The sequence below is a fragment of the Acomys minous genome (assembly GCF_964271855.1).
Source record: "Acomys minous genome assembly, chromosome: 3".
Taxonomy (NCBI): domain Eukaryota; kingdom Metazoa; phylum Chordata; class Mammalia; order Rodentia; family Muridae; genus Acomys; species Acomys minous.
In genome coordinates, this window is record NC_140485.1 from 119547831 (window position 1) to 119574615 (window position 26785).

The following is a 26785-nucleotide window of genomic DNA, read 5'->3' on the forward strand; positions in this document are numbered from 1 at the left end:
AACTTCGCAATACGACTTTGAGTCTAAGCAAATAAGCTCTGTAAGAGCTAGGCGGCTAAGTGTGTGGGTGTTTAGGTATGCGCATGCGCAGTGTTTGTAGAGGCTCCTGTTTTGCGCCTTGATCACTTTTTTTAAAAAATGCCTCAGTATTATTTTTAAGGAGAAAGTTAAACACGCCAAGAGAAGTGCCGTCAGCTGAACTGATCTCTGCGCACAGTGCTTGTGTGGTGATGGGTATGGTGGGAGAGTCTCAGAAGGGCCAGCTTGCCCTCACACCTTGGCTTTTCACGCTTCTCTTTGTGAGGACGGATGCTGCCAGCGTCTGTAGATAATGTACACCGAGCAGTTAATGTGATTTAATACCATTCCATGGATTAGGAGGTCCTAAAATTTAATCTGATATTTGAAGAGGGAACAAGAAATGTAGAGAGGCAGTACTGTTGACAGAAATAAGTCCCAATCCTTAAAAAAAAAAAAAAAAAAAAAAAAAAGAAATGTATGAGATATACTAACAAATATTGTGAAGAAAAATATGGTGCAGAAAATACAATTTATGGCCAATATCTATATTATGGGAGATTTCAGTAAATATTGTATCAATGATATACAAAACTAAATGTTACAAAAGACTGAAAAAAAAAAGAGGAACTGTTTTTAACAAAAAGAAACCTCTAATAATAATAAATATCCTCTTAGGTTTAAACTGCTGTGGTATCATTTTTAATTGATTGTGGCATGTGTAGAGTGGGGTGTATCTTATGAGAAGTAAAACTAAAACAGGCTGCACGATATATCAATGATGAAATAAATTGCCAAACCATAGCTTTATAGATGTAACTGATAAGGAAATGAAATGTTGTGATTTGTAGCAATGTGATTTGGAGATAGAGATCCCAAGTAATCTTAGATTTTACCTCATCGTTTATTTATGTAAGTATAGTCTTCTGTAATAACTAGTTTCTACTTGTCGTGCAAAATAAGCAAAGAGTCAGCAAACTCTAGAGATCCCTAAAATGTGGAGGCGGTGGTGAGAGATTTAGGAAACACTGGATTAAAAAGAATGAATTGCTCATTTAAATTGAAGTTGGTGGCTGTTACAGGAGAACAAAGTAGTTTTACTCTTCTAAAATGAATTACGCTGTCAATCATTGTGTTCATGAATTGGTTAATAGACGTGTGTGTGTGTGTGTGTGTGTGTGTTTTCCCATGTGCATGTGGTATATGCATGTATGTGTCCATGGGTACACTCAATCCTGTATTGATGTATGGCAGGCAGAAGTTCATATAGGTGTTTTCTTTGCCACTTTCTTCCTCTTCCTCCTTTTTCTTGTTATTGTTTCTCAGAAAGGGTCCTACTCTGAACCTGGAGCTCATTATTTGAGCTAGACTGTGGCCATTGAGGCCCTGGGATCCACCTGTCTCTGCCTGTGCCTCCTTTGTGCTGCTGCTACAGATGTGTGCTGCCGTGCTTGGATTTTTACATGGCTGTTGAAAATCTGTCTGAACTTGAGTATTCATGTTTTTCAGCAGGCACTTTATCTACCGAGACATCTATCTCCTCAGCCCCTCAACAGACATCATGATTAATATCTTGTCATTGTTTAAATGGACTTTTACAGATGCTGGGCTGATTATCAAAAGGTTATCAAACTCTGGTGAGGATAGCTTAAATAAAGAGAGTGAATACTATGGTGACAATAACATTAAAACAAATTATTCCCTTTTATTTGAGAGAGAGAGAGAGAGAGAGAGAGAGAGAGAGAGAGAGAGAGAGAGAGAGAGAGAGACACTAAGTACATGTGCCATAGCATACATGTAGAAGTCAATGAACAACTTTTCCAGAGTTAGTTGAAGACACTACATGTTTTGGTTGCACAATGTAAAGAAATCAATCTACAACTAACAGGGAAATGACTTCTCTGCTGACTAGCATTTACAGTGTCAGAAGATGCTACTGCATGGCACAAAAAGACATCCACGGTCTCACCCAGTGCTGGACCTTGCAGGCTACAATACCTACCTGACAGATAAGGTGCATGCGTGCAGGTGCCTGCGTGTGTTTGTGCATGCCTTCGTGCACCTATGTGTGTGTGTAGCATGTGTGTGGCATATGTGTAGTATGTGTGTAGTGTGTGTGTAGCAAGTATGTTGGTAGCATGGCTGTTAAGGGAGTTACAAAAACAATCCTACTTTCCGATTGAATTTGTGGTCTGCTCCATGGGAGAGGATTTGTGTCCTGTCTGCAAAAGTCTCAGGAGCACACGCTAAAGAGACCCTAGGAGGGGGCCCATGTTTGCTGTTTTGGTAAATGGCCAAGTTGTCAAAATTCCTTCTGAATATTTATATCTGTAGTGCTGATTTCAACCTGGCCAGAGAAGCTGCTTTTTGCTGTGGGCAGCGGTTAACGCCGAGACTCATCCCTGGCCCAAGAGCTAGAATAAGTGGCTGTGAGTACTTGGCCCTGAGTAGGATATCTATGTGAAACCCCCACCCCCACCTCCACCCCAAAGCTCAGGGAGCATTGCAAAACTCGGGGGGGCGGGGGAAGGGGATGAATACAAGAGCAGGAGGTTGGGGCTGAGAGCTGAGAGATGCTGTCTTCCAGACACTACGTAACTGCTGAGCTCACAAACTCACCGCAGCTGTGGTGGCTGTACAGGATGCACTAGATCAATTAGCCAAAAGGCCAGCGTGGATGGAGGGCCACACCCCTTACAGCTGATGGCTGCTGGGAGAGAGCTAGTGCTCTTTCTCTGGGAGTGTGGCCCACTGGTATGTTGTTCCAGTGGATGGCCCCATAATCATGTGCATCCAGGCATCACTAATTAAACTGAATATGTCAAATAAGGGGAAAGAAGACAGGAAGAGTTGGGAGAGGGGCTGGGGAGAGAGTTGGAGGGGTGGGCAGTAGATGTGATTAAAATACATTATATGAGGGAGGGAGGGGGAGCAGGAAGATACAAGCGAGGGGATAACAATCAAGACGTAATCTGAATAAATTAGTTAAATAAAAGTAAAATAAAATACATTGTATATATGTATGAAGTTCACATAATATAATTCATAGTATACAGTAAAACATATTAAGTTAAATTTATTATTATTGTGTGTGTCTTGTGTGCACGTGAATGTGGACATGCATGTACCATGGCACATGTGTGGAGATCAGAGGGTCAGTGCAGGAATTGGTTCTTCTCTTCCACCCGTGTAGGTATTAGGGTTCAAACCCACGTTGTCAGGCTCGTGTGGCAAGGGCTGTACCCACGAAACTACCTCCCTGGCTCTACATACTCCTATCATGTCAGTCACTTCACTTGTTGATGAGGAAATGCACATTATAAATGCTGTACATCTTGTATATACCTGCCCTGCACATGGAAATGACAGTAAATCTTATGTATCACCGAGATTATGGTAGCCAGTCCCCGAGGACTCTCAAACACTGATTTCCTTATCACAGACCTGGGATGGTCTGTGTAACCAACACCACACGACAGAAACTAAGTCTTCCAAGATTAGGGCATAGGATGCTCTGTGACTTTATCTTGATTTCTTTCTTGGGTTATTTGTTCTGGGCAAACTGGGCAAACTTAGTAGCAGTCCTGAGGAGAGGTCAAGGCAGTAACTGGTTCAACTAAACGTTTCTTGCCAAGAACACATTAGTGAGCACAGGAGCAGATCCCATGGCCCTGGGCTGGTTTTCTGATGAGGACAGCCAGGGCGATTTCTTGAGTAGACACTTATGTGATTCTCTCAGCTACAACTACTTGAAGATGCCTCGACTGCCTCCTGGTCCTCAGAGACTGAGATAATGTTACAAGTGACTACATTTGTAAAGCTTCACTAACCTTGAAATATTTTTATTATTAGTTCTATTTATCTTTATGAGGAAAATTAAGAACCAAATTGTAGCTGAGAGGTGGTGGCTCAGGCCTTTAATCCCAGCTCTCTGGAGGCAGAGGCAGGTGGATCACTGAGTTTGAGGCCAGCCTCGTCTACCACAAGAGTTTCAGGACAGTCAGGGCTACACAGAGAAATCTTGAAAAACCAAGCCAAAAAAACCCCCAAAAAACAAAAAACAAAAAACAAAAACAAAAAACAAAAACTACCCACAAATGAAGAAACCAGAAACTTGGCACCATTTTCATAACCAATGAGAGCCATAGACAGATTAAAAAATAAAATGGTTGCTTAATTAAAAGCTGTGATTATTCTGACGAGGTTTCAGAGTGTACAGAGCATTAGTAGAGACATTTTCAAGTAGACGTCATTGTCTCAGTATTCCTCAAGAGAACGCTGCAGCCTCCAGTCCTGCAGATCTGTCACTGCAACCGACACTATTTGCTCTATTGCTTAGGCAGAAAATATATAAGTTTTGGATCATCTCTTTCCAATGAACCTAAGTATTATCCGGGGAGGGAGGCCCATTATGAGCAAAGCAGGTCACATCTTATATCTTCATCTTCCCAGGATACAGAATCTATTCCTTGTTAGGACACGGCCTGCTGGTTTCCAAACCATTTTTACCAGGGCACATTAAGCCATGTTGATCCTCACTCAAGCACAGAACGATTTGTTTCTCTGCTCACAGACTGTTTGTTTCCAGCAATGCATGTTGATCAGTTGCTGTGGGCTGGTAACGATTTGTCTATAAGTATCGGTTATACCTTTTGCTAATTATAATTTTAAAGATTTGTCTTTGGTCAATGACAACACGTGGTTCTAACTACAGCGGAGTCTGGGCAATCTGCAAAGGGTTATGAGTATTTGCACAGCTGCTCTCTTGGTCCAGGCCTCATTTCAGTAGATAAGGGTTTTTTTTAGAGGCAGCTGAAAATGATAAGCTAAGAGACTCTGTTATGTACACAGAACTCAACTTGCACAAGACTCTAACATATAAATTGTACAAACCTTCGTATCTTACAGTATTTACCTCAAGGCAGGCAAGCATGTAATAGAAATAGTTGCTAAGGTTTAGAATCCTTACCGTGCCAACATAATTCTATATGTTTTATACAATCATCTCAGTCAATCTCCACAGAAGCCCCTCCCCCCCACGGTAGGATGTTACCACCCTAATTGTACAGGTAAGGCAGCTGATGCAGAAAAGTTAATTACACAAGTCTGTGCAGCTAATATGAAGAGAAATGAACTTGAGAATATGGCCTTATGGCCTGACTTGTCTACCACACTTCCAAAGCAGTTATGCAAAGAGAAGGCAGAGCATATGAGATAACATGTATATTCTCTGGAGTTCATATATAAGATAATGTAAGTGTTTCAATGATTTGATACTGACCTGGTCAACACATTAATAAAAAAGAACCCTAAAGCACCTTATACACACAGACACACAGACACACAGACACACACACACACACACACACACACACACACGTATGTATGTAGAGGATCTTTCCTTTTCCTGACACAATACTGTCTGTTATTTCCTTCCACATCTGACCCTAAAGAACGCAAGTAGGAGCTGTACTCATGAAGCACACTCCTCAGTGAGGTGAAAGCAAAGGCAAGAGTTCCTAGAATATTGTGTCTGAGTCTATTCTAATTTCTTTTAAGTTGATGAGTATAAAATTTCTATTAATTTGAAACTATAGTAAAACTTTATATATCTATAAATCTCACCTTAGCTTTGAACTTTAGCTTCTTGACTTTCATATAGCACACACTATGGCCACTTCCATTGTGTGAGTGAGAAATTCTTGTTCATAATTTTATTTAACTCAGTTTTTGGCACCACGTGTTGGATTGTGTCCTTCCTCTCTCCAGGTACATTGATTCCCTAACCCTCAATATCTCTGAATGTGATCCCAACTGGAGCACCTTGATTTTAACTTCTAGCTTCCATATTACCAAGGAATAAATTCTGCCATTTCAAGCTAGCCATGTTCTGGAGTTAATGCCAGGGGCTCTCTCTGTGGATATCTAATGGTGCCTAATCAGGTGGATGTCTGCCTCTTAGAGTCTCTGGCCAGTGAAAATAAGGAAAGCACCAAAAAGTTAATTAATTAATTATTAATTAATTAAACAGGTACACAATTACACAATGACAACCAGACTAGGGAAGGGTGTATGTTAGTACTGTGAATCACAGAACACACTTGGAAAGGGATTTAGGTAGAAGGCTTGGAAGAGCAGCATTCCCAGCAGAGACTCTGGGATAAAAAAAAAAAAAAGCCATCCAAGAAGGCAGGGCTCTTGCAGCTGTCATAGATGTTGCTGGAAATATGATGAAAGGGACCTGGCCAAGATGACATTGGAAGGCGTTAAATCCTCCCAGTCTCTAGACCCTGGGGAGGCACTTGGATGACATTGGAAGCTCACAGAAAGTGGTCCAGTCTTCAGCAGGAGATGCCATAAGTCTCTGTATATATCCAAGTGGATGACTTCACTCTGGAGTGAGGTTTGACTAGAGGCTTAAAGGGGCTGCACTGAATAGAAGTGGAGACCAGTGAGATTATCATAGCATCAGCCCAGGAAGCAGGCATGGCTTACACCATGATGCAGGCTTGGGGTGGCAAAGGACCAACACCTCAAGTAGAGCTGCGCCAGTTTCCCTAGCAGAGCACTGTGTGATGAACAAATGAAGATGTATCAAGGAACCACTGTCCCTTTGCTTGTTTCAATGGAATAATAATAATAATAATAATAATAATAATAATAATAATAATAATAATAATAATAATAATAATAATACCAGGAATAACACTTAAAAAAGAAAATTATTTGAAAAATAAAAACATGAGGTAGGAGATAGCTCACTCAGTAAAGGGCTTAGCCATACAAGCACAAGACACCAAGTTCAATCCCCAACAGCTATGTAAAAGACAAGTTCTTTCTATCAGGCTTGTTGGCTAGCCAGCCTGCCTTAACTGATGAAGCCAGGTGCCAATGAGAAATTCTATCTCCATCAATAAGGTAGACAGTCTCCATATGTGCGCATACACATGTGTACATGAACCCCACAAACTCACACCTGTGTACATCCCCCCCAAATGAAAGGTAATGTGATAATTAGTAATTCTCTTGTGATTAAAACAAGTATAAAATTTTAGGCAAAAGTTTCAAGTTTGGAAACTAGAAAGAGTTCCCCCCGCCCCGCCCCTCGAATAAACACCCCAGTTGGAATGAGTTACTTTTCTAACCTCCTACTTCTAAGATAACCTAATCAATATTAAAGTAAAAATAAGTCTCATCCATGTTGCTAACAGGAGCTACTCACCAACTTAAGGGTAAGAAAAACAGCACTTTCCCCATAGACTATGGCCTGGACAACACAGCTCTGATTCTCTAATAAATTACAGATACCACACCCTTAATTCTAACCCTGCTGAATCAGGACACAGGGTTACAGGTCCAGGGGTACTGGACCATCACTACTGACCCTGGTATATAGATCCTTCATGGCTAGCCCTGGTCTCTCTGTTTTCTCAAATGCGCCAACTTCACCAGCCATATCTAATCACCTTCTATGCCAGAAATCAGTCTGCTCTTTTGTGTCCTTAGCTATTAGTGCTCTCCGTCTGCTATTTCTTTTGGAATTGAAACATTCCCATTATGTTGTCTGTGCATCACTTACTGAGTATCAATTTGTGATATATATATATATATATATATATATATATATATATATATATATGTATTTAATATATATTAAAGCAATATTATTATGGTGTGGCGTTCTATAGCTCACATGTGGTCTTCATGCCATTGGACATTCACAGTTATAGGCATCTGTGTGGAAACTGGTCTTTAGAGAGAATGTGGAACTCTTAACACCCACGGAAAGTGCTGGAACTCTGGGCTCCCTTTTGATTTTCTTAACTAATGTAGGGCTAGATCTCTTTGAGTTTTAGAGATTAAAAAGATACCCATCTCAACAAAGCTGTAAGGGATCCGTAAGGAAGGTTCTGTCAACTTAATGAACTTCAAAATAAAAGCTGATTGCTTATACTTGTGAGCTAACTCATTGGTATGTGTGTCCCTCTCAGTGCTTATTTTCCTCATCTTATGCGTTGGTGCCAAATGTGTTCTCATTCATATGCCAAACTTGAATGCTCAAAGCTATATATGAAAATGGAGCTAGGGAGAAGCGGTTATGCAGGCTATGGCCGCGTGGATTTTATTGATGTCCTTTTCTTTTTAAAGACCCCGAAGAGATCCCTTTGATGCTAAGAAAATGGACTGTGCATTGGGAAGTGAGCTGTCACCAGATCTACTTGCATCTTGATCTTGGCATTTCTAGCCCCAGAGCTAGAAATTTCTCAAAAGCTATAAGAAATTAATTTCTGCTTTTTAGAAGCCCCCTGTCTGTGGTGTCTTTTATAGCATCCTGAGCAGGTGAGGACACTTGTCCTTTTGAAGGTGACACCGGGCTCAACTCAGTTTACAAAACAGATCCAAAAAAAGGAGTCCTATGCCTGCACTTGAGTCCTCTGAGAAGAAAATGGAAACAGACCTTCAACATCCAAGTCTAAGGCAATTTCATTAGTGGAAGCTGATTGACTGGCTGGCAGTGTGGTAGTTGGGGTTGAACACTAGGCTTTACGGTTAGGCAAGTGCCAGGAGATACAACTTCAATCCTTTTAAATATATTTTTAAAAATTGAAACAGTGTTTCTAAGTTGTCTTGGTTGGTGACAAACAAAGCAAAAGGATTGTTTTAGCAATCCTGGGGCTTCACCCTACAGAACAGGTGGGGCTATAGGCGTTCACAACTATGCCTGGGTTTGTTAAGTAGGTTTTTTTTTTTTTAAAAAAAATGTGGCTGTTACATTGTTTCTAAGAGTTATCTGGGATGCTGTTGTCTAGGTATAGGAGAATGACATTTGACATTTTCCTCTTGATCTCAAAGCTATTACTCAAACCATTACTTAATGGCTGGGGAGATGGCTCAGCAGATGAGAGCATTTGGGGTTTTTGAAGAGGACTAGAGTTCAGTTCGTACCACCTATGTGGGGGCAGCTCAGAAGGGGCACCTAACCTAGACCCGTGTGTGTGTGTGTGTGTGTGTGTGTGTGTAAGAGAGAGAGAGAGAGAGAGAGAGAGAGAGACAGAGACAGAGACAGAGACAGAGACAGCGACAGAGAGAGACAGAGAGACACAGAGACAGAGACAGAGAGAGACAGAGAGACAGAGAGAGACAGAGAGAGACAGAGACAGAGACAGAGAGACAGAGACAGAGAGACACAGAGACAGAGACAGAGAGAGACAGAGACAGAGACAGAGAGAGACAGAGACAGAGAGACAGAGACAGAGAGAGACAGAGACAGAGACAGAGAGAGACAGAGACAGAGAGACAGAGAGAGACAGAGAGACAGAGACAGAGAAATGTATAACACACACACACACACACACACACATACACACACACACACACACACAGGGTTTCTCTGTGTAGCCTTGGATGTCCTGGACTCACTTTGGAGAACAGGCTGGCCTAGAACTCAGAGATCTACCTGCCTCTGCCTCCCTGAGTGCTGGGATCATAGGCGTGTGCCACCACACCCGGAAAACAAATATTTTTTACTTGAGAATAAGTTATTTTCATTTTGCTATGCTGTAGAAGTGAGAAGGCTTGCTTCCCGTTTTTAAAAAAATGCATTTCTCCAAGAGAATACACAAAGAGCCAGGGTGGGTAGATTCTGGGATTCCTCCTATTTCCCTCTTTTGAAGTTGCAGTATTCTGACTTCCGTATTAAGGATATTATGTTCAACAAACAAGAGGAAACAGACCAAGACGAGGAGGGGCCAAATACAGCCACTTCTGGGGTCTTATGTGGGACCAAATTGCTCAAGCCTTTTTCTACCTAGAAAAATCTCAACGTGGAAGAAATCCTGCCCAGCCTTGCCTAGAAAAAAAAAATGTTCCCAGATGTCCAAACCCACTCTGTCCTTCTGAAGTGGGACAATAAAGAACCACAGGGCTCTGAGTTGTCTAACAGCAGGGGACACCATATCTTAAGGTCTTTAAATATACCATGTGACAAATATATGCCTTGTTGGGAGCCAAACTGAGCAAGGACCTGCCGTGCTGACAGAATCATGGCATTGGTGCAGACCCTAGACTCACATGAGGATCTCAGTTGTGGTGCAACAGCTCGAGATACCAAATCTTTATTGTTTGATTTATAGCTTGAAATCACCTGGGTGTGCTTACATGGGAGGAGCATGGCCTGCAGAGGCCCAGCAGCAGCTGTTGTTGTTGTTGTTATTATTATTATTATTATTAAGAAAGAACAGCAGCTGGTCCATATCATAAATCCATAAACTCATTCCTCACCTTAATAGGCTTGTAAAGGAAAATCCAACACAAAACAAACCTCTCAGCCCTGAATGAGTTTGCTTCTGTAGGAAACAAGGTTAAAGGAGCTGAGTACAAAAAGCACCAGAGGGTGATTAGCCCATTTCAGGAAGTAACAGACATAAATGCCCCATCTTAATCTCCAAAGAACAAAACAGGTACGACGGCTTTCCAGTGGGTTATCTGAAACGTTGGCCTGACTTCAGAGTGCTGCAAACAGAGGCTTTTTTCTGTCTCAAGTTGTAAATCATTTAGCTTGAAATAAATTATCTGCTTTCTCTTCCTCTCCCACATAGTTGCATACTAAGTACCCTTGAAAAGTAAGTCCTCTACACAGTACTTTATGACTCGGTACTTACCTGGGAAGACTCACACTACCTGCTGAGTGGTTTGGTGCTCTGAATAACAAGGGCACTGCCACTTCTTATATCCCATTGGCTGCCATTAACTGTTTACATGAGCAGGTCAGAGAGGTTCTGGATACACTTTGGAGCCTATGCCTGCCTATTTTACCACTTAACTGTACATCTAAGTAAGTTGTTTAACTTTTTGTCTTAATTTCTTCACTTGCAACCATGGAACAATCAGCCCTCCTGATAGGCTTGTTGCCATAATTGGACAGTATTCTTAATGCAAAGCTCTTGGCAGAGTATGGCGAAGAAAGAGCTGAATAAAATGCTTGTTAGCTTGGCATTATCCTCCATAGTAACGGTTCTCCTTGTATAGCTGCCTAGATGGAAGGCTAGGGAGGCTGGGTGACTTGCTCAGAGCAATTCAGTTATTTGGCCGATGCATAAGCCCAAGTGTCCTTGGCAGAGCTCTCTCTGCTAGGATACCCATCCACTGCCTTCAGGAAATGCTCCAAAGATTAGTGTGGAATTAAACTTTATGTGGTCATTCCTATTTTGTATGTTGTAGATGCTAGCTTCTAAGGACAGAAAGAAAGTCAACAGGTAAACTACTACTTCTTTGAAGTTTTTGTGGTGGAAAAACACAATCATATAATTCACTTAGTGAGGTATCTGTGGGTGGCTATGATGGACTAAAAATAAAAAATTACATCAGGCATCGATGTGTGATGGTAATAGAAACACACACAAGGCTCCCTTCTCACAGAGAAGAGATTCCAGGTCTAGGGCACTACCCATCACTCTATAGGATTGGAGAATGACTGTTTTGTCTGGGTCTAACGTGACCATCAGCCATCATGGAACAGAGATTGCTGTAGTGACCCAGAGAATGCGTGAGCCCTAAATTGTGACAAAAAGGAAAACGATGCAGTGGCAGCTCTGCCTATGATGGTAATAATGAGCTATGAGCATCCCTCAGTTGAAAGAGAGGGGAGGGCAATAGGACGTCCACCTGGAGTTCCACCCTCCTGCCTTCCTGGTGCACTTGGTCTCGGAGTGGTTAGAAAAGATGAGTGTATAAGAGGTGGGAGGTGATCTAAAGGACCACTGGACCACTGATGCAGGATGGGACTGTTTAGAGATGCTCTTGTTTTCTAGTCACCTACTCTCCAGTAAAAACAAAATAAAACAAACAACAACAACAACAACAACAACAAAAAACCAAGACACTGGCTCACCTAATTGGACAGTTCCTACAGTTAAGTCAGTGGTTCCGAATCTTGGATGACTGTTCCTGTTTTCCCTCCACAAAACGCAACATACAAGACTCCTGCCTGGAATGTCTACATTTGCATGAGTGATTTAAGGGTAAGTCATGCAGAAAAACAGAATGAAAGAACAACAACAACAACAAAAAAACCCAAACCAACCCTCAGTGTTATTTTTTTTAGTCATACCTCAATATGTAAATCTATGTGCTTAAACATGTTTTTATGCATTTTGCTGTCCGTGCTTGAATCAAGTAGAATTTCAAATAGAGACTTGTTTTTCTGTTTTTCAGTGAGTATTTTGGAATCTACCCATCAAAGACAGGTGTCTTCAAAACAGTTTAAGAGGTTTATGACTGTCTCCATGGTGCTGCTTAGCTTGCGGCACTTGGGACGCACTTCCTTTCAGCAACAGTGTTTTCACAGGTAGCTGCTGAACATGCAGCAGCAACAACAACAACGGAATCCACCCTTACTTCGCGCCCCGTCATGTTTTGTTTTTGCTCAGTGTAGCATTTCACAGCTGGATTGCCTAAAGTTCTTAAAAGTGGTGACGAATGCTTCTGAAACTTCTCTGAGATCCCCTCTTACACATGTCAGAATGGCTAAGAGAAAAAACCTTAAGCACATGCTGACAAGGATGTGAAGAAAGGGGAACACTCTTCCATTGCTGGCTGGGGTGCAAACTTGTACAACCACTTTCGAAACCAATCTGGCACTTTCTCAGAAAATTGGGAACAGTTCTAACTCAAGACCCAGCTATACCACTCCTGGGCATATACCCAAAAGATGCTCTACCATCCACAAGGACATTTGCTCATCTGTGTTCATAGCAGCTTTATTCATAATAGCCAGAATCTGGAAACAACCTAGATGTCCCTCAACTGTGGTACATTTATACATGGAATACTACTCAGCTATTAAAAACAAGGACATCATGAAATTTGCAGGCAAATGGATGGAACTAGAAAATATCATCCTGAGTGAGGTAACCCAGACCCAGAAAGACATGTATGTTATCTACTCACTTATAAGTGGATATTAGCCCAACATAAATGTCCTCTGAGAGTCTTCACTCAGCAGGGGATCGGGACAGATACTGGGACTCACAGCTAGACTCTGAAGTGCTGTGAGTTGTCTGGAAGAGTTGGGGGATGCATGGACCCAGAGGTATCAGGAGCTCTGCAAGGAGACCATCAAGCTTGATGGATCTGGACCAAAGGGGACCTACACAAACTGATGCACCAAGGACATTGCAAGAAGAGAACCCAGACCCCCTGATGTAGCCAATGGACAGTGCATTCTCCATGGGGGCGGGGGCAGGGTGGTGGTGGTGAGACAGGACTGCCTCTGACATGAACTCTGGTGCCTGCGATTTGGTGCCCATGATTTGATCACTGCCCCTTGGTGTCCTGTGGGAACACAGAAGAAGGGGAAGCAGGCTATCCAGATGAGACCTAATATGCTGAGGTCAGACAGTGGGGGATGAGGGCCCCCTCAGAGGTTTAGGGGAGGGGAATAGGGTGGAAGAGGGAAGGAGGAGGGGAAAGGGCAGAGAAGAGCAAGGGGATAACAGTAGGCATGTAATGTGAATACATTTAAAAAAGAAAAGAAACTGCACTTTGTTCTCCAAAGATGCAGGTTAGTTACCGAATGGGATTTCTAGATTCATGTATGCCAGCCTGTACTTGCAACTCTGAAGAAAAGAAATTTAGTAAACTCACTTTTGAGAGGTTCTGTGCAGGTCCTCCTCCTTTGGGAAAGGCTGTGGTTCATTTGAACAAGTCGGCTCTGCTGTCTGTTACAGGCCCAGACCCAAGGTCACAGCATCTCTCGGATCATCTTACCCTCCTTTTCCTGTTTCCCTCCTCTTCTTCTTTAGAAAGGAAGCCTTTTAGGAACAGACACCCTATTTCCCCACATTTTACTGTGTTAATAGGAATAGTGATTTTCATAGTATTTGTGGAGATTTAAATGTAGGCTGCTGTCTCTAATCTTTGATTATATGCCTCAGACAGAAAGCTCTGACAGAAAGAATACGGCCAAAGTCAAAGCACCAAGTTCAATTAATAGACACAGTTTAACATCAGCACAGGCCTTCTGTTTCACTTTTCACCTCCCTTTTACAACTTGTCCTTTCTAGTCCCATCCTTGAGGCAGTACAGTTAAATTTTCAGAAAACCAACAAGATAAAAATGTGAAAATATTAACAGAAAAAGCAGTAATATATTGAGAGTTGGAAATAAAACATGAAGTGATTGAAAAAATGGAAAAGATGGACAAAGGGGCAATAGAGAGAGAGGGGGGAAAAACAGATTCCATCTGACCCCCATTTGTATCAATGAATTATAATGAGGAATGCCCTGTGTGAACCTAAAACACACACGCACACGCAAACAAACATATATGCACAAACACACAAAGACATATACACATACATAGACACACTCACATACATAGACACACACAGACACATACACATACATAGACACACACAGACATACACACATACATAGACACACACAGACATACACACATACACAGACACACACACATACATAGACATACAGGCACACACACACATACATAGATACACACAGACATACACACACATACATAGACACACACAGACACACACATATACATAGACACACACAAACACACACACACACACACACACACATACACACACACACATACACACACACACTGAGTGTCCTTAATTTGAAAATCTGATGATTGAGGGATGGCTCAACATATACAAGTACATAAATATCATGAGCCACATAAATGTACCCAAAGACGAACAAATCACACAACCATCTCAGTAAATGCAGAAAAGGCCTTTGACAGCTGAGATGCAGCACAGTCCAAGCCTTGTTCCATTTTTGTCTTAAGTCTCGAGAAAGTTATCAATGAGGCTGACAGATACATTTCAGACTGCCCAACTGAACACCATGGAGGTGAGTGTGTCGTCACCTTTCCAAGCCCTGTTAGAGAGGGGGATGGCTTTTCTGTAGACCAGTGGTTCTCAGTCTTCCCAATACTGCGACTCTTTAATACAGTTCCTAATGCTGCAGTGACCCCAACCATAAAATTATTTTGTTGCCTCTTCATTCCTGTAATTTTTCTACTGTTATGAACCATAGTGTAAATATCTGTGTTCTCTGATGGTCTGAGGTGATCCCAAGGAGTTCATAGCCCACAGCTGAGAACTGCTGCTATAGACTAACTCTCCTTTGTAGTGGCAAACTGGTGCCTTGGTGTCTCTGACAGTGAGCAGGCAGAGGGGCAGACCTTTTTAGAGTTGAGAAAGCTACATGCAATAAAATGAACGAGGGTCCTATTTGCTGCACATGCCTTGAGCAAGGCTGGCTTATTGAGGTAATTACATTATTTTGCAATATTTAAAAAAAAAAAGAGAGATTGTCAGCATAGAAGCAGCCAGGGAGATGATGCTTCACAGAGAAGAAGCCAAGGCCAGTGGCAGCTTCCTAGGGTTGTCATGGTGATATACAACAAGGATGATGGCTCTGAGAGGCATCTTTCACAATTCTGGAGGCTAGACGGCTCAAATCAAGGTGTTTTCTGGCCATGCTGTCTTCAACGGTTGCTCTTTAGGAAATCCTGCCCTCTCATCTCTTCCAGTTTCTGGTGCTCATGGGGTTTCTGGGCTTATGGTGGCTGTAACCTGAGTTTTCAGAGATGTGAGCATCAACCAATCCATGGCTGCACTGACAGCCCTAGAACTTTTCCAGAAACAGGGTAGACACTGGATCGATGAGCTGCCCACTTTATACTTACTCGTTAGAATTAGCAGGGCCTTTGAAGACTCAGAAAGTGGGAAACGGCACCTTTATTAAAAACCACAGTTTAAGCGGCATGCCTTTACCTAACCTTTGTGGTTTGATTCAATGTTTCAATGCTACAGAGGGTGGCAGACCACAATGACTTGGGGAGTCTGCCAATGAATGGCCTTGAGATCAGACTATAACCACAGACTCCTACTCCTGACTCCTACCTGTTCAGTAACCACCACTTTCAGAAAGAGCATCCTTTCTGCTATGTTGTTATTTCTTTGTTCAGGCATGTTTCTTAAGTAAGAAATATATCTGAAAACGAACAGTAGGACCTGGTAATTCAGATATAGAATTCACTCAGTGTGGGTTTTGGTTTTGTGCAAATATTTAAATTAAAAAAAGATTAAATGTATATTTAATTATGAATATCTGATGCACTATATAATTAATATTTATAAATATTATAAACATTTATGCTTATAGGTATTTATGTTTACAAATATATAATATATTTATAATAATATGTTATATGTAAATATTTGATGTGATATATAAAAATAAAACAGGAAACTGCTTTATTTGTTGAATTTGTATGCATTTTCCTAAAAGCATTTAATGTTTCTTTTCCTATTAAGATGGGCTTGTCTGTTGTTGCATCTTTCCTTCTGAAGTAGAACCAATGTGATGCAGTGCATTGTATTCGTTGTCTTTGCACCATAGTGACAGGGATGCCTGGCATAAGAATTTAGGAGAGGAAGGCATTATTTTAGATGAAGATTTTGGAGAGCTTTCCATGTATGGTAATGAGGAAGGTTGAAGGTGGGAACCGCTCTGCCTGCAGTGGCAGAAAAAGGGGTAGCAGCCATCCACCTGCCATGAACCAGAAAGCAGAAACAGACAGTAAAGGCCTTCGAAGGCCACCCCTAGGGACCTACTTCTGCGAGTCGAGCCCGCCCCCTAAGCCTACAGCCTTTAGAGCAGGCCTGCAGCTGGGGAGGACCCTGAAGACAGGAACCTGCAAGGGACAGCCCAGATACAAGCTGCTCGTTCATACATTATGTGTGTGAATTAAGACCTTTCCCACAGGAGGCTCAGCCTCGCCCTCTGACTGGATCCTATATCTTGTTCTGCTTTTCTATGAAACTTTTTCCTCCAGTTCTGCTATTTGCATTCTAGTTTTTCTGCCTTTCTCTGGAGACTACAGGAAAAAAGGTTCTCTTGCGTGTTCAGTTAGGAGCCTAAAACAGTTCCTATGTGTGTAAATGAATGACACTGAATGAATGAAGGAAGGAAGGAAGGAATATGAATGAATGGAAAGCCCCAAAAGAAAGATTACTTTAAAGTCACATTGACTGAGGATATATTTAAATTTTTTGAGAACAGGAAATGGATGCATAGGACATTACACTAATCTTATTTTGCCTAATCTGACTACTTCAGACCCTTATTCCTCTCTACATGAAATTCTACTCTGTACTTAAAGTCTACGAACTAATTTAAAAAAACAAAACAAAACAATACATGGAGCATTTAGGAAGTAATTTAGTAGACATTTTGCATGAGTTCAAGGCCAGCCTGGTCTACAAAGTGAGTCCAGGACAGCTAAGGCTACAAAGAGAAACCTTGTCTCAAAAAAACCAAACCAAACCAAACCAAACCAACAACCAACCAAACAAACAAAAAACTCAGCAACGTATATATTTTGATACAAAATGGAGAGAGTGCTGGGTTGGAATAAAATGGATAGTTTTACTTCACACAGTTTTGGGGCATTGTGAGTGCAAAGATGGGAGGCAGAGTCTGAGGAGAGAGCATCTCTGCTGTGGGAAGGTGAACCCCATCAGTCTTCGGAGGGAGCCCACTGAGGCTCCTTGGTGTTTATGGTATGAGAAGCAAATCATAAGACTTCGTATCTACTCATAACCTTCTCAGTGCAGCGTTCCCAGTCTCACGCTTCTGCAAAAATAAATCTGAAACTCCCTGCCACCCGGCCCAGTTCTTTACAACCTGCTCTTAACTGGAAGCAGGGCCTTTCCAGGCAATAAGCTGTGTAGAAATCCTTACAAAAAGGGAAAACTCCGAACGCAAAGGCAGACACACAGAGTTTTCAAGAAGACCATGTGAAGAGACACAGAGAAGTGGCCACTTGGAGACGAGATCAGATAAGGCAGTGATTGGGACGGTATGGTCGCTCACAAGTCTATACTGCCAGTGACTGAGAGCAGGAAGAGAGCCAGTAATAGAGCCCCCCTCCCCCTCCCCCTCCCCCTTCCCCCTCCCCCCTTCCCCCTTCTCCCCTTGGTACTCAGGATGAGTGACCCTGCCAGCACTGGACCTCCAGTATCCACAACCATGAGCAATAAAGCTATGTGTTTTTAAGCCATGCGGCTTGTGGTGCTTTGTTATGACAGCCCTAAAAAATTAATGTAGTTATCTGTTTTCTCAGAAAGAATGCCTTGTTTATTTAAGAGAATTCTGTAAGACCTGTTAGGTTACCTGAAAACAGGAAGGATGAAGCTGATGTAGGGAGAACATTTGCAAAGTGTGGCTGGGACAAGGCTGGGCAAGATGGAATATTTATTTCCATACTCTTGTGCTACAAGTAGATTTGGCATCAGATTAGTGGACAGAGAGGTGAGAGTCACTATCTTGGTGGCTCAAGCTGGAAGGTGATCACTGTTCTCAGAAAGCAGGACGAATTCCGTACAGAAAATATTTAAAATCAGTAAAGTTTTCCTCTCAGAAGAGGGCCTTGATTGTACTGCCGTTCCGCCATCACAGACATCCAGAATTCTACCAGAATTCTAGAGAAAACACTACACCATAGATTTTTCTCTCTCTCTCTTCACCTCAAGAGGGAAGCAGGAAGTCACCTCTGTGAGACAAGAGAAATTGCACTAGTATGAAATTCTGAATCTGGCCAGAGTTGGTCTCATAGAAGACAGAGAGATGAGAGGAGGGCCCACGTAGACCTTAGAAGTGATGGCCAATGTAAGGACAAGTTGTCTAGGCTTCATGTTTAGTGAGGTTGCCATCCCCTCAAGCTCTGTAGCGAGTCAGCCCAAGAAGCCAAAGACTCATCGGACGATACGATGAAAGTAACACAGAGAGGTGATATGGTGCAGCATCATGTCAGAGAGGCTGAAATGTAATAGCTGCATCTTGAGTCTGAACATACTTCCCTTATCCCATGGGACCTTCTCAGCTCAAAATAAGTACAAAGAATGGATGACAATAACAAGGAGGAAGTGTTGTGCTGATCCATGGAAGGACTTTTTTAGTAGGTGTGGGGGTGGGGGGAGGCATCTTGCCTGTCTGGGTAATGACTTTCCTGGAGTGAGAGTTGCTCAAACAGGGCACAACTGGATAGGATGACCAGTAAGCCCTGTGAAATCTGGGTTTTCCACTTTGGAGATTAAGGGAAGACACATTGAGGTGGAATGCTGACTCTGAGCAGGAATTAGTCAGGGCAGATAAAGGACCGGGGCAGGGAGGGGGACGGAATTGCACATATGGATTTTAGACATTTGGCTTGTTCCTTGGAATTAGGAAAAGACCAGAAGGGGAGTAATTAAAGTAAGGCTGGAGAGAGAGAGAGAGAGACAGAGACAGACAGACAGACAGACACACACACACACAGAGACAGAGAAAGAGAGAAACAGAGACAGACAGACTGACACAGAGACAGACAGAGACAGACAGACAGAGAGAGAGAGACAGAGAAAGACAGAGAGAGACAGAGACAGAGAGACAGAGACAGATAGAGAGACAGAGAGAGACACACAGAGACAGACAGACAGACACAGAGAGAGAGACAGAGACAGAGAGACAGAGACAGATAGAGAGACAGAGAGAGACACACAGAGACAGACAGACAGACACAGAGAGAGAGACAGAGACAGAGAGAGAGACAGAGAGAGAGACACACAGAGACAGACAGAGACAGACAGACAGAGACAGACAGACAGACAGACACACAGAGAGAGACAGAGACAGAGAGAGAGACACACACACACACACACACACACAGAGAGAGAGAGAGAGAGAGAGAGAGAGAGAGAGAGAGAGAGAGAGAGAGAGAGAGAGAGAAAGGTGGGAGCAGGTTGCACAGAACACTACAGGATTTAGAAAATTCCAAAAGCAATGGGAGTTTTTGAGGGATATTGAACAGAGGCATATTTTCCTAGGAATTCATTGTTTTTCACTTTCTTATGGGCCTAAATTATCTGTTTATGTAATGTTGATTGTAGTTCCTCGTCTGTATGGATATAGATAGAAAAATGTTACAGAGCAATGAAGATGCAGGAATGATCTATAGGGCCCAGGTTTACAGGCCACTGGGATAAACTACCTGCTAAAACCTCTGCCCAGAGAATGGTAGGAGTCAATGACAGTGTTGATGCTACGTGTGTTGTGTGTTTCCCTTGGGTGCTCTGGCATATAGCCACATCCTGTCAACACTGTCTGTGTAACTCTAAATTTTTGTACAAAAAAAAAAGTTCCAAAAAGTTAAAAGTACTATTTACCCCTGTGTGGCAATGTCCGTATAACTCTTAAATGTCCACATTTCTGCAGCCATGAAGATTATCTGTCGGTTAAATCAGTAAGTGTAGGAATAGTATCTAAGCAACTAACGCACCTTCTTCTTTTTTTAAAGATTTATGTATTTATTTATTATGTATACAGTGCTCTGCCTCCATGTATACCTGCACACCAGAAGAGGGCATTAGATCACATTATAGATGGTTGTGACCCACCATGTGGTTTCTGGGAATTGAACTCAGGACTTTTGGGAGAGCAGGTGGCACTCTTAACCACTGAGCCATCTCTCCAGCCCCTTCTAACTGGTTTTCCTGCTAGCCCTGACAGTATCTGTGGAGGACGGTCCCATGCGAAGTGCTGGGTCTCATGGATCAAAAGTGTGTGTGTGTGTGTGTGTGTGTGTGTGTGTGTGTGTGTGTGTGTGTGTGTGTTTGCTTGAAAATTTTGCTTTTGTTAGGAATATTCCTGCCTTCTAATATCGTTCCCTTAGTCCAGTTAGTGAGCAAGTTTTATTGCTCTGAATAAAACAAAAACAAAAACAAAATCAGTATGCTGGCTCTATTACACTCACTGTATGTGGAATCTTCTCTTAATTTTTCGTGTGTGCGTGTTTGTGTGTGTGTGTGATTTCATTAATGCCTGACTTAAATATCTGCCAAAACCTTTTGTAATAAACAGTGCTTTAAAAACGAAGAACAAATTCATATTGGTGCTGTTCACATTTGGCTTATCTGGGATTATCAAGATGCAATCATACATTTTCATAAATTTAGAAATTAGAAAAGACAATTTTGTATCAGCAATCGCCTGAGGCCAGCACACATTACTTCTTGCCTCGGAAAACGTACTGAGCTCTGTGTTTTCTCTGATTGCAGTCTCCTGGGCAACTTTCTTTCCCCACTTGCTGTTCAGTTCCAGGCTAAAGAGCACAGGTGCCTGAATCAATTTTATGTAATTATAATCGATATTTTGAGAAGCCTTGTGGCTGTTGTTTTTTTAAAAAAAACTTAAGGGGTAGCGTATGAGATAGCTTGTTTTTGTTTTTGTTTTTTTAAAGAGTACGTTTTTATACAGGGGGAGAGGAAGAGAGAGAGAGAGAGAGAGAGAGAGAGAGAGAGAGAGAGAGAGAGAGAGAGAGAGAGAGAGAGAGAGAGAAAGTTGTTGTTGTTGTTTTTTAGTGAACCAGTCTGTCTTGAATTCCAGTGGTTACAGTTTAAACTTTAAAAAAACAACAGAGAAAACTCCTCTAAGTGCTTTATGTCTTAACACGGTTTTGTTATTTCTTTAACAATCAGAGCACATGTACATAGGTGTCACGATTGCCAGGAAACGGGATGTGGTTACCCCTTTGGAGCCGGGTCTTCTGCTTTTCCAAGCTCCGACCTGACCTCCCAGGAACAATTCTAGGAGTCTTGGACCTGCCATGGTGTCAGTGCGAGCCGCCACTGTCACTGTCCTCTAGGTACAAGCTTTGGACCACTGAGGAGGGCTACTACGACCCCTGTACCCCCAGCCCTAGCTTGGACGCTGGCGCATGTCCCCGCCACCCCCCCACCCCCGCCCGGTGGCCTGACCCTCCTACCTGCTCGTCCCGAAGCGACCAGCAGCAGTAGCAGCAGGGGCAGCAGCGGGGACAGGGCCGGGCGGCCAGGTGCTGGGGTCCCGGGAGCGCGCATGGGCAGTCAGCTCGGGTCACATCGGGACTCAGCGTGGCCTCCCCAGGTCTCCTCTCCAACTGCGAGGCCGGGGGCGATGGAGCCCAGAGTCCGCCGCGCACACCCAGATACCCTCGCAGGGTGTCCCCCGAAGGCGGCTCTCCGGGTTTCAGTCCAGAGACTTCAAGGTCCGACGGAGGTCAGCGCGGGTAAAGGCTCACCCCGGCACAAAGCACTCTTATCCATCTCTTGAAATGTCAGATTTCATCCCGGAAGAAGACGCTGGAAGAGTGAAATGGATACATATTTCTCGGCGTACTCTTGGGCATGCTGCCTTACCTTATTCGGGATTTCCTTTCACCGTCTGCTCCCCCAACCCCCACATGAAGTCAGATGTCTTTGCATTTTACAGAAAAGCGGGGAGGGGGGCGAGCGGGGGGAGGCGAGGGGCAACCTCAAAACCTAAGAAATGTCCCGAAGTCTCCCAAGTGCAAGAGGCTGCCCCCCAACTGAGAGAGGAAGGAAAACATGGGAACCGTGTGAGAAAAATCTGCAAACAGATTTCTCTCTCTCTCTCTCTCTTCCCCCCCCCCTCCGCCCCACGGACGGCCCTTTCTAGGTAGTTGTAAATATTAAGCACAGCGCGAAAACAAGTTAGCCATTTCCTTCAGGCATGTTCTCTCTATCCTCCATAGACTCCTGTTGCAAATGCACAAATAAAGAAAAATGACCCTAAAAAGGACCCTTTAAGAAGAAAGGAGTCTCAATAACTGAAACAAAGCAAAACAAAACCAACTCATAAACCCCCTTTTTGTGGTAGAGGTACTTAGAGAAGCAGCAAGTTCCGGGGTGTCTTAAAGCTGGGTAGTCACTTGATGGCTTCTGGAGGGTTAAAGCTGGTCCAGTTTGTCAGTTGCGCCTCTAGTTTCCACCGGTAGGGGGCACTGCTGTTCTCTTAGTAATTCTCTCCAGGTCTTTGTAGGGCAGAAGCCATTGGTCCTAGCTTCCAGCTTCTTCGTGTACTGGACGAATCTGCCTCTTTGGCCAGACCCAATTCTCACAGACACGAGTCTCCACTTTGTGAATTTAACTTACCTACTACGTAGCCCTTATGCTCTTTTGTTTTTACAGCCCGAGGAGTGGAAGTTGCAGTCAGTAGCTCAGTTTCCATCTCCAGTCTTGTTTTTTCAGCTTTCGCTTCTTTGACGTCTACCTGTTAAGATAACCGTTGTGTTTCGCACCTTTCTCCCACAAACTGGTATCTTACTAATTCATACGTCATGCATTCCTGACCATTGTAAGAAGGACTCTATGCTAGTAGTATTTTATAGCAATGTTAGGACTTGTATGAATTCCTGTTTAAATATGACTCATCCATAGCCTTAAAGGGGATGGCTCAAGCAGACATATACCTATTCCTCTCTTAACTTAAACGCTGTTATTTCTTGGGAGATAGTTTGCACCCTACCTTTTAAGTCTAGAGGTTGGGAGACACCAGATCCTGCCCTCTCCGGTGGTCCTCTGTTAGGAGTACTTGTGGGTGGCTAATTCAAGGTTCACTTGTAAGGAGTTATCTTTCACAGCAGCAGACTGCTCAAGTCCCCCAGGAAGGCTGATGCTTCGTTTGCACCGAAATAGAGAGTTTCATATCTTGTTTTAACTTGTCACTCAAAGTTCACATTAGAGCTCTTTCTTAGCATCTTTACGTATGTCTGTGGGCTGGCCCTGTAGAGCCTCTCGGCATATCTGCTAATTCCAGGTAGTACATCCCTTGTCCTTCTCAGGCTAAATAAACTCCAGTGTGTCCTCCAAAGATCTGTGGATGAACACAATCACAAAGGTGTTTTCTTCGACTTACCCACAATACAACACCTTTGTCAGCATTTATCACATTAAAATCTTAGATTATGGAGCTTAATGGACTAAGAGTTTCTGCTTTAAAAAACAAACAAACAAACCAAACAAACCATGAACTAGTTAGTAGAACCCCCACAACTCCCACCTCCAAGCACTAACAACACACACACACACCCACACACACACACACACACACACACACACACACCCACACACCACATTTTACTATTTTACTTTAAGTCCTAAACATTTTCCAGGCATGATGCCTATCTCTGTCGACTTGACACAAACTGGGAAGAGAGTCTCAATCAGGATTTGTCTAGATTGGGTTGGTTGTGGGCACATCTGGGTGGGATAATATTGAAATCAGTGTGCTTTATGTATATTATCTATCTTATATTTTAGTTTAAAATAAAAAACTAATTTCAGCTTTCTAGGAACTGGTAAATGATCCTCAAATTTATATGAAAATGTGAAGAATAACATACTTAAATGAGAACAAGGTGAAAGGAATTGTTCTGCTGACAAAAAGACAAAGTATTATATATTAACACAATAATAGATAAATAGATTAATGGAACAGAATATTGGCCATAGACAAACCTATTCATTAATTAGAATGCCTTTTTATTCATTCACAATTTTACCTTCTTTTTTTATTGTTAGCGTTTCATAAGTTTTTTTTCCTATTTATAAGAGTCTTGCTAGTCTCCAATTTATGTTCCTCCTGTGTCAGCTTCCCAATCATTTGGGTCGCTGAGATGTGTTGCTCTTTTCAGCTTCCATAACTTTCTTTTCTTTTCTGAGACCAGGTCTCACTGTATGCTCAGGCTAGCCTTGAACTCACAGTGTCCTAAGCTGCTCTTAAATGCTGGGTGCTCTGCTTCAAGTGCTGGGATCACAAGTGTGTGCTCCCATGGCGAGCATTCTATAAAATGCAATACCTGTGTTTATTCTTCCGTTTACCCTAAAGGTAACTGTGAGTTACTGCAAACAGCAATAACACCATCCATTTCCGCACCCATCCTAGTCTTCTTTCTCTTCTGAGATAATGAAACAAACTGGTCCATCACATCACGCAGGGTGGGAGAAGCTCCGAATGATGGGCGAGCTTGGGGTGGTGGTGGTGGGGGGGGGGCCAGCGAGTCTAGAAGCTGCACACTGCTTAGCTGCTACTCTTTCCTTCTCAGAGAAAGAAATAAACCTCCTTCTTCAAGGTGAATGAATTCTTTAGAAATTGAACTAATTCTCCTAAGAAGGTGAAGGGTAAAGTGTCTCTCTGGAATGCAAACATTTGGCTATGGAGGAGATAATTTTTATTAACCCTCAGAATGGAAACAGTTGGTGCCAAATCTAACACCTTAGGGCATGAGATAGAAATGAGTGTGTCGAAAAGCAGATAACCTATGGTGGGCTTATTTCCTTGGTTTAGAAAGACAAACTGTCTAGGATCATGAAAATATGGAGCATTGATTGCCTGATGCTATTTTAGTATGCTCTAATGTAATGCATCCATTTCCTGCTTACCATTGATCTGTGTCTACTCCACATTCAGATACTTTGCCAGGTACATGTCATGGTGGTTTCCCCAGTGTATGATTTGTCTTTATTTTTACATCAATATCTGCAAGAGCAAAAGTTTTTTAATTTTTTATTTTTATTAATTTATTCATATTACATCTCAATTGTTATCTCATCCCTTGTATCCTCCCATTCCTCCCTCCCTCCCACTTCCCCCCTACTCCCCTCTCCTATGTCTATGACTGAGGGGGACCTCCTCCCCCTGTATACGCTCATAGGGTATCAAGTCTCTTCTTAGCGACCTGTTATCCTTCCTCTGAGTGCCACCAGGCCTCCCTATCAAGGGGACGTGGTCAGAAATGGGGCCCCAGAGTTTGTATGAAAGTCAGACCTCACTCACCACTCAATGGTGGAGAATGTCCTGTCCATCGGGTAGGTCTGGGTAGGGGTTCAAAGTTTACTGCCTATATTTTCCTTGGCTGGTGCCATAGTTTGAGCAGGAAGGACCCCAGGACCCAGATCCACCTGTCATAACGTTTTTCTTGCAGGTTTCCCGGACCCTCTGGATCCTTCTATTTCCCCATTCTCTCATGCTTCTCTCACCTAAAGGATGTCCTCCCCTCTGACCCACTTTCCTGGTAAGTAAAGTCTTTCATGGGACATACCCCTTGGGCTAGTGTCTCAATATAAGTTAGTATATACCATTTGTCTCTTTTTGCTTCTGGGTGAACTCACTCATTATGATCATTTCTAGTTCAATTCATTTGTCCACAAATTTCAGGAATTCCTTGTTTTTAATAGCTGAATAGTATTCCATAGTGTAAATGTACCACAGTTTCTTTATCCAATCTTCTACTGAGGGACACTTAGGCTGTTTCCATGTTCTGGCTATTATGAATAAGGCAGCTATGAACATGGTTGAGCATATGTCCCTGTTGTGTGGTAGAACATTTTCTGGGTATATTCCAAGGAGTGGAATAGCTGGGTCTTGAGGAAGTCCTATTCCCATTTTTCTGAGAAAACTCCAGATAGATTTCCAAAGTGGTTGTATTAGTTTGCATTCCCACCAGCAATGAAGGAGTGTTCCTCTCTCTCCACATCCTCGCCAGCATGTGGTGTCACTTGAGTTTTTGATCTTAGCCATTCTGATGGGTGTAAGATGGAATCTCAGTGTTGTTTTGATTTGCATTTCTCTGATGACTAACGAGGCCGAGCATTTCTTTAAATGTTTCTCAGCCATTTGATATTCCTCTGTTGAGAATTGTCTGTTTAGTTCCAAGCCCCATTTCTCAATTGGGTTATTTGGTTTGGTGGTGTTTAATTTCTTGAGTTCTTTATATATTTTGGGTATTAGACCTTTGTCAGATGTAGGGTTGGTGAAGATCTTTTCCCAGTCTGTAGGCTGTCTCTTTGTTCTGTTGACAGTGTCTTCTGCCTTACAGAAGCTTCTCAGCCTCATGAGGTCCCATTTA

General features: G+C 42.6%; 1 protein-coding gene across 3 annotated transcripts in view; it reads right to left on the reverse strand.

The window, feature by feature from the left end:
• Positions 1-23330, reverse strand: part of IL20RA (interleukin 20 receptor subunit alpha) — a 44720-nt gene extending 21390 nt beyond the window's left edge. Inside the window, exons 1-2 of one of the 3 annotated variants that reach the window (XM_084775827.1) lie at positions 23031-23330; positions 21863-22217 (exon numbers count right to left, since the gene is read on the reverse strand). In XM_084775827.1, coding sequence (XP_084631953.1) covers positions 21863-21956 — 94 coding nt within the window. In that variant the 5' untranslated portion in view covers positions 21957-22217; positions 23031-23330. Of the gene's footprint in view, positions 1-21862; positions 22723-22761; positions 22833-23030 lie in introns of those variants that run through there. The other 2 variants (XM_084775826.1, XM_084775828.1) reach the window with 2 other exon arrangements.
• Between the last annotated feature and the right edge of the window lie 3455 nt (positions 23331-26785).